We start from the raw sequence: 8,754 nt of genomic DNA on the forward strand, positions 1-8,754 counted from the left end.
AACAACCAGAGCAAAAGGTGGCTTGAGTGGTAGAGCACCTGCCTAGCTAGTACACAGCCCTGGATTTGAACCCAGAGACCAAAAAAAAAAAAAAAAATGGAGGATGTCTTCAGTCTCTCCATCCAGGTACCGGGGCACTCAGAGCTTGTCCCCCACAGGGCAGCAGCTCTGCCTGGGGGACACAGATCACCGCACAGACGCTGTGCTGCATACACTTGTCAGGGCCTGGGAGCCTGGCACACTCATTTGTTTTAACTTAAGGTAACACTCGTTCCTTGGGCATGTTTGGGTACACCACTACACAGGACTGCACAGCCTCTAGCTGCATGATTATCACTGGCATCACGGAACTTCCCTTCCCCACCGAGCATCCATGTGTGTGTGTGTGTGTGTATGTGTGTGTGTGTGTGTGTGTCACAATGAGCCGTACCTTCAGCTTCCAAGGCCACACAGTAGAACTGACAACTTTCTCCTGTTCAGCACTGATAGACCTTCTTCCTGCTGCACACCTGGTGCCTGGCACACTGCTCCTCCCCCTGCATACCTCATAACTGGCACACTGCCCGTCCCCCCTGCACAACTGATAACTGGCACACTGCCCCTCCCCCATGCATACCTGATGCCTGGCACACTGCCCCTCCCCGTGCATACCTGGTGCTTGGCACACTGCCCTCCCCCCTGCACACTTGGTACCTGGCACACTGCCCCTCTCCCGTGCACACCTGGTGCCTGGCACACTGCCCCTCCCCCGTGCACACCTGGTGCCTGGCACACTGCCCCTCCCCCTGCACACCTGGTGCCTGACACACTGCCCCTTCCCTTGCACACCTGGTACCTGACACACTGCCCCTTCTCCTGCACACCTGGTGCCTGGCACACTGCTCCTCCTCCTGCATACCTCATGACTGGCACACTGCTCCTCCCCCTGCATACCTCATGACTGGCACACTGCCCGTCCCCCCTGCACAACTGATAACTGGCACACTGCCCCTCCCTGTGCATACCTGGTGGCTGGCACACTGCCCTCCCCCCTGCACACCTGGTACCTGGCACACTGCCCCTCTCCCGTGCACACCTGGTGTCTGGCACACTGCCCCTCCCCCCTGCAACCTGGTGCCTGACACACTGCCCCTCCCCCGTGTATACCTGGTACCTGACACACTGCCCCTCCAAATGCCCCAACGCCAGGCTTACCTGGATCTGCTGCAGCATGTTCTTGAGCTGCACCAGGAACTCCTTTGCTTCCTTGGCCTTGTCGGAAACGCCATTGAGGGCCTGAGACAGCTGGGCCTGGAGGAGACATGGCACGCTGCTGAGGGCGGCGGCGGCGCTGGGGGGAGTGAAGAGGGGGGCGCCGTGTGCAGGTCGGCAGGAAGCTCATCTATGGGCAGACCCTCTACTTGATACCCTAGCATACACCTGCTTTCTGGCAGGGCTCAGTGACCTGTGACCCCAGGGTGTGCACAGGGGAGGAATGCTCCGCCGATCTGTTCCCAGGGCCCTGGACAAGAGGGCAAGGAGCCCTGGCCGGATGCAGCCCTCTCCTGTGCAGGCTTGTCCCTCCTCAGTTCAGATTGAGGAGTAGTGCAGTTATATTCCACTTTGAGCTGAGGGTCCCTCCCACGTGACAGATGGCAGATGGACTGGGGTCTGGGGACAGCACCTGTTCAGCGAGTCCCTCCACCAGGGACTCCTTGTCCTGCAGGATGCAGTGTGGCCAGTGGAGCCCAGAGGTGGCTCTGAGGCTGGGCCGGCCGCTGCTCTCAGGAGAGGCAAGCGGAGCTCAGGCCTCAGGTAGCATCCCGAGTTCTACCAGATCCCTCGCACAACCAGACCTATCTTCAGAGCCTGGCCACAGAACACACGATGGCCTCGATCTTTAACAAAAACTGCATTCTTCTATTTACCTATTTTTTTGCCAGTCCTGAGGCTTGAACTCGGAGCCTGGGCCCTGTCCCTGAGCCCTTTTGCTCAAGGCTAGTGCTCTACCACTTGGAGCCACAGCGCCACTTCCCGTTTTCTGTGGGTCTCATGGACTTTCCTGCCTGGGCTGACTTTGAACTGCAGTCCTCAGATCTCAGACCCTCAAATCCTCAGATCTCTTGGGTAGCCAGGATTACAGGTGTGAGCCACAATCACCAGGCAGAAACTGCATTTTTAGTAGAATAAGGACAGACCAAAACTGGACCAGAAAGCTGGGGTTTCCCCGCTTCCTTCCTGCAGGCTCTGCTTATGGTGTCAGCGAGGATTTTACTTCTCAAGCTGCCTCCAGTGTGGGCAAGCGCCCTGGAGGCCCTAGGAGTACCCTATAGGCAGAAAAGAAACACTGAGCACACCAACTCATACTTTCATGGAGAAAGGCCAGAGTACCTTGGGTCATAGCTCAACAGGCTCAAGAGTGGGTGGGGTGTCTGGTATGCAGAATCCTGGGCCAGGATTGTGATCTTGCCAATGTACGGAGCCTGGGCCCACCAGGATGGTGACCATACAATACAGAGGTCATGTACTGAGTAGAACAGGCAGGCCTTGCCGTCCTATGACCTAGGCCTTGCTCGGTTCAGGCCAGCTCCACCTTGATGCCCAAATGGGGTGGGGGAGCAGTCAGTTTTTGTCTGGATGGCTCTTTCTTTGCTTCTGTGTGAGTCCCTCCAATCTGTTGAAGCCTGAACTACCACCCAGCTCTCTCCTCCACCTGTGCTCATCTGTGGTAAGGTTCCATACATGTTGAATACCAATTGTCTGTGCTTTGGTGCTGCTCTTGATTCCCTGGGCATGAGCAGAGAGATGAGCCCATTTGTCCATTTAAATAACCAGTGCTAACAACCCATCCACAATTCACTTCTGCACCAGTCTTTTAAATCCCTCTCTTGCCAGGCACCAGTGGCTCATGCCTGAAAACCTAGCTGAGATCAGAGGACCATGGTTCAAAGCCAGCCTGGGCAGCCATGAGACTCTTACCTCTAACAAACTACCAAAAGGTCAGAAATGGAGCTGTGGCTCAAGTAGTTCAGTGGTAGCCTTGAGCAAAAAGCTTAGGGACATCACCCAAGCCCTGAGTTTAGGCCCCAGGATCAGCATGTACGTGCATGCACATGGACACATGCACACGTGCGCGCACATACACACACACACACACAATTTCCTGCCATTTCCTCTAGGAAGCGTCTTTCCTTATCATAGTTCCTTGCTCAGGTTTCATTGGCAAACAGAGTAAAAGGTGAAAATTTACAAGAATCTTCAAAAGGATTATAGCCTGATCTCCATTGAAATTTAAATGAAGCTAAAGATTAATCCTTCTTTCATCTCAAGCTAGATGTACCCCTCCATGTGGCTTCTAGATCCTTTTATCCGGCATTTGTCCCCAGCTTGTTTCTGTAAGTCTCAGGTGTTAAAAGGATGGCTTTTCAAGTCCCCTCACTTTTATGGAACATGTCACTTTCCATTGTCCCTGCTTTGTGTGACACAGGTAATGAGCCTCAGAGGGCTGTGGGCCTGGCGCTCTGCTGGGCAGGCAGGGCTGGGTGAGAACCCACACACAACCGGCCTGTGCTGCACTGGGCTGTGGCCTGGGGCCTTCCCCACACATGTCCATTCCCACAGAGGGAGCTAAGCAGAGGCCTCTCCAGGTCAGCCAGTGGGTGTGGACGTCTTCTTCCTTGTAATCCTTTGGTCCCTTTGTTGTCTAGGAGCTGAGGAGCAGCAGCGAGTCCCAGTGACCATGAAGATCTGTTTCTTGATCAACATGTCCCAGGCAGCATTCAGCTCTCTCGGGGCACTGTGGCATGGCACACACTGCGGCACTGGTACTAAGTCACTGGCACCATGTTTCAGGGCACTGAGGCATGGGGCACTGCTTCACATCTGGGGCATGGTGTCTAGGGTCACAGTGTTACCGGCACCACTATGAAGATGGGGCCCTTAATTGTGTTCTCCAGAGGCCCCTACTTCTCCCTAGTGTCTTACAAGCATACGGTATTTTTCATGGACTTGTTTACTTATTTCAAAGGGATTTTGAGCAGCCCACAAAGGTCCATACAATGTAAGAGGCATAACGAAGAAGAGCAATAACCCTAGCTGGGAGCAGAGCAAGAATCCCTTCCAGCTAAGGGGAAAGAGGAAAACCCTAGTAAGAAGCACAAACTCTCAGGTCCCCTTGCCTGGGAGGAGGAGGAGAAGGGTCTGCGGAAGACAGAGGCAAGCGGGAGCTGTGACCGTGACACACCCCAGGGAGGGACTGCACTGAGACGCTATCCAGACTGCAGCACAGAGGAAGAGAGATCACTGAAGAGAGAACTGTGTAGGGTGATATCAAACTAACACATGTGTCACTGAATCACAGAAGGATGAGAGACAGAGACAGAGAAGAAATACCAGCAGAGAAGACAACAGAGACATAAAAAACAACTCTGCAAAACTAATAAAAAGATATCAAACCACAAGGCCAAGAAGCTGAGAGGCCCCCAGCTGGAGACAGTATCTCTCCACTTGGGCAATCTCCCTGGCAATTCCCATGCACTTACAGATGGCCCTTTCCTGTCACGGCCCCCGGTTAGCCTTCCTGCTTCTGCATCAGTCCCTCAGTCGCCCTTTCCCAACAGTGGAAAACAACAAACATCACAGCCAGGCACTGGTGGCTCACACCTGTAACCCTTGCTACTCAGGAGGGTGAGAGCTGAGGATCATGGTTTGAAGCCAGCCTGGGCAGGAAAGTCCGTAAGACTTATCTCTAATTAACCACTAGAAAAGCTGGTCGTGGAGCTGTGACTCAGGTGGCAGAGTGCCAGCTTTGAGTGCAAAAGCTCAGGGACAGCACCCAGGCCAAGTTCAAGCCCCAGAACAAGCAATAAACAAACATACATCTCTCCCTACCTTAACCCCACCTTCGGTGGTCCATGAGCTGTTCTCACAGCTACATACCTTCAGCCTTAGCCAGACTCTCTGCTCCTCCCACTGCCGCAGCTCCTGCCCCTTTCAGTAATGTGGACACATGCCAAATGCCAACCAGATGGCAACAAATGGGCCCCGCCTCTGAGTGAGGGCAGCTCTCTCTTCTAGCCCTCAGGAGGACACCACACCACTTCTGATCATAGCTCATCGGCTTCTTGATTTTGTATGGAGAGATTGGGCAAGGGCAAGTATTTGTTTCCTAATCCGACTTTCATCTATTTTTTTTTAAACTGCACACCGTCTGGACAGATGGGGTGTAATGAGGACCTGGCTTTTTCTACTGCCATGCATTCAGGACAGACCTGTCCTGCAGACCTTGTCCCTGCTCCTGGGCTCCCCAACCCACCATCCTTGCCTTGGGGACCCTGCCTGGCTCCCTCTGGTGGTACAGGGCAGATGTGTTGTCTGGGCTCAGGGCACCTGCCTCCCCCTCACAGACCCTGCCACCCACACCCAGCTCAGAGGCCATCCTGGGAGCAGGGGTTTGTGCCTTACCCACCTTCTGTGTCCACTAGGGAGGTGCCACAGCACACACATGGATTCAGGAAGACCTCTACAAGAGACAGGTGGGCGTTAGGGCCTCCCTGAAAGCCACCTTCCCTGCCCAGACCTCACAACACAGAAATCAGGTCAGAAATTCTTCAGAAGGGTTGAGCCATATAAAATGTGCTTGGCCAACATCCAAAGGTTTCCACACTGTTTTTAAAGGTGATAAGCATCCAGGTGCCAATGGCTCATGTCTGTAACCTTATGTGGGGCGGGGGGGGGGGGAGAGGGGGCGCTGAGATCTGAGGATGTCGGTACAAACAGCCAGACAGGAAAGTCTGTGACACTCTTAAACCCAATTAATCACAAAAACAATCCAGAAGTAGTGTCTCAAGTGGTGCCCGCCTTGCAAAAATGCACAAGACAGCATCCAGACCCTGAGTTCCAGCCCTAGGAAAGGCACAAAACAAACAAAAAAAGAGATAATCAACAGCCCTCCATATCATAGATGTCTCCCGCTGAGCCACTAACCCTATAGAAAGTTCCATCGCAACAGGGGGTGGTGGGAACAGGGGGTGTGGGAACCACAGTGACTAACTGAGGCCGAGGGCCTCATGCTCTTAGGGCAGAGCTGCTACTAGCCCAGTGAGGCTTTGTCAGGTTCATGGATATTTAGACAACAACAACAGCCCAAAAATCGTCAGGTTTGCGGAGGAGTTTACACTGCCAAAGAGGGTGGCAGAATCAGTGTCCCTGTTTATCTTTCAGAACAAGCCAGGCAGCCTGGGTGCCGATCGCCAAAGCCAAATCAGGGCTCAACAGGGCTTCCTTCTCCTCCTCCTTCTCCTCCTCCACTTCCTCCTCCTCCTCCTCCTCCTCCTCTTCCTCCTCTTCCATCTCTCCTTCCCCTCACCCCTGGCCCTGAGTACATAGATGTGACTGGCAAGTGCTTTATGATCTCCCTTGCTCTAACAGCAGAGCAACTGTGGAAGGTCCATAGAACCTGATTTCCATTTTGTAAACAAACACTCACTGTCTCACAGTATCCCTGCTGGATTCAGGAGCCATAGTTCCAGGAGCAAACACACATAATTCAGACTCCAGATCCTCCGCAGCCACATCCCCACAGGGGGCGCTGCCCACTCCATGGGCAGATGCCCACCTGCCCCACGTGTCCTGTGACCTTGCGTTGTTGGGTGAGGTCTGTGGACCCCAGACTAGGAATGAGCGCCATCTCCCTGGCCTGACTGCAGAGCTCTGGCGAGACTCCTGGTTTGAGTTTCCACCGAGATACTTAACGTCTCTTAAGAATGCCACTCCCCATCTTGACACTCTCGGTTTCTACGCTTCTCCATGCTGAACATCTGAGTGTCGATACCCAAAATTAGTTTTGGCTCTCCATCCTGTGAAACTGTGACAGCTTGTGAAATCTGAATGTGAGATTTACAACCCAGGCTCTTGCCTTGGTAATTGATCACAGCCTTTTCACAAGTGATTTCTTCATTTGTAAAATGCTACCAGCTCACTGGAAGGATGAAACAAGAAAGGCAGCTACAGTCCTAGCAAAGCAATGTGCAACCGGATGTCACATGAATGAAAGCTAATTCTAAGCCGGCGCCCTCATTCAGCCCAACACCATGTGGTATGCACACAAACGATGCTAAAAATCACCTGCTGACAAGTCAGTGGGGCCGGATGGGTGTCGGGGCTGCTGCCCCAAGCCCACTGCAGCTTCACTGCTTTAAATAAGGGGGCCTAAAAACAGTAAAGAGCAAAGGATGTGTTGGAGACTGTGTCAGAGGCTACACCCAGAGAAGGAGCCCCCTCCCGTCCCCCCCCCACTCTGAGCTCCTCACTGCTTGCCTCTGGGGCTGGTTCCTCCCAGGATGTGGAACAGGCATCTGGCCTCTTGCTAGCTGACCCCCTCTCACACACAGACCGCAACCAAACGCAGCTCCATATATGGCCACATATGGGGGATTGGGGGGGCAAGGGTGGAAACTGGTTCCAATTGTGAGCCAAAGCTCTGTGAGTGGGGATTTGACCTTCAATCCCCTCCTCAGACTAGGATACAAATTTTCTAAATGTTTCCCTAAGTGTGTGTGTGTGTTACTAATTGTTAGTTTAAAAACGTTAAACTACAACAACAGCATATGCTTATTGTACCAGATGGGACAATGTACTTTACACACATAAACAAGCGAGCCCAGATCTGCCCTGCGCTGCCCCATCCGTCCATCTGTCCCCACGAGCTCTGCCCTGCACTGCCCCATCCACATGAGCTCTCCACTGTACTGCCCCGTCCGTCCATCCATCCATCCATATGAGCTCTGCCCTGTGCTGCCCCATCCATCTGCACACTTACAGTTGGATGACCAGGTAGCTTTGGCTCTGTTCCTGTGTCCTGTGGCTCTCCTCCACCCTCACACACACTCTGTGTCCTGTTGGGCAGCCTGCAGGCCCCTTGACTCCTCTGGGGAGACTGCCTGAAATGCAGGCAGGGGGCGGGGGTACCACCTTAGCCCTGTGAAGGCAGAGCGCCTGCTGCCCTGTTCTGCTCAGAGGGGAAGGTCCTGCCTGGCCCCCGCCCTGGGGCCTTGGGACCCAATTTTCCTGGCTTCTCACTCTGCATGCCCCGGGCTGGAGGCTAGGGCAAGCCGCCTGGTGTTCTTACAGGCCTCTGGCTCCAGCCCTTCACCACCACTCTCTGCTCTGTGCAGAGCCACAGGTGGGCCAGAGAAGGTCTCCAGGGGAAATCCTCACCCTTTCTCCAGGATGTGCACCCCAATGCTTCCACATATCCCATGAGGCCTCCTGTCTCGCCTCACTGTGAGGACAGAATGTGCTGGTGGCTGGGCAGGAAGCAGGGCGTGCCTTGGGTAGGGGCTGAGGGCTGCTTCCACTGCAGACAGATCCCAGGAAGCTCTCCTACCATGTCCCGGCCCCGGGTAACACTGGAAGGTCAGGAAGTGACTTTTTCTTTTACCCAGAGGGTAAACAGTGACCCTTAGCATTAAGTCCTGCCCCACTTAATGAGGAGGGGCTGTCGCAGAGGCCACTAACTGGTCAGACTGTGGGGTGATAGCCCCACTTCAGAGCTTTGTGTTGAATAAAATGATGCCAGGGAAATGTCCTGGCCATCCCCAACTCCTGGCTGGAACACCTGATTTCACGAAGTGTTCAAATCACCAACTTCTGGGATGAATCAAGGAGTTACTAAGTATTGAAGTGAGTGGGTGCTGGGCTGAGTCAGTGGGTGAATGCTGGATGACTGAGTGCTGGACTGAGTCAGTGAGCGAATGCTGGATGACTGAGTGCTGG

At 53.8% G+C, this 8,754-nt stretch overlaps 1 protein-coding gene across 1 annotated transcript in view; it reads right to left on the reverse strand.

Moving 5' to 3' along the window:
* The window catches only part of Trim67 (tripartite motif containing 67), a 54,141-nt gene that overhangs the window by 23,918 nt on the left and 21,469 nt on the right, over window positions 1-8,754 (reverse strand). Inside the window, exon 8 of the mRNA XM_013014572.1 lies at window positions 1,195-1,330. Within this exon, the coding sequence (XP_012870026.1) occupies window positions 1,195-1,330 (136 nt within the window). The remainder of the gene's footprint in view (window positions 1-1,194; window positions 1,331-8,754) is intronic.

This window comes from Dipodomys ordii, unplaced genomic scaffold (genome assembly GCF_000151885.1).
Source record: "Dipodomys ordii isolate 6190 unplaced genomic scaffold, Dord_2.0 Scaffold24, whole genome shotgun sequence".
In the NCBI taxonomy this organism is placed as follows: Eukaryota; Metazoa; Chordata; class Mammalia; order Rodentia; family Heteromyidae; genus Dipodomys; species Dipodomys ordii.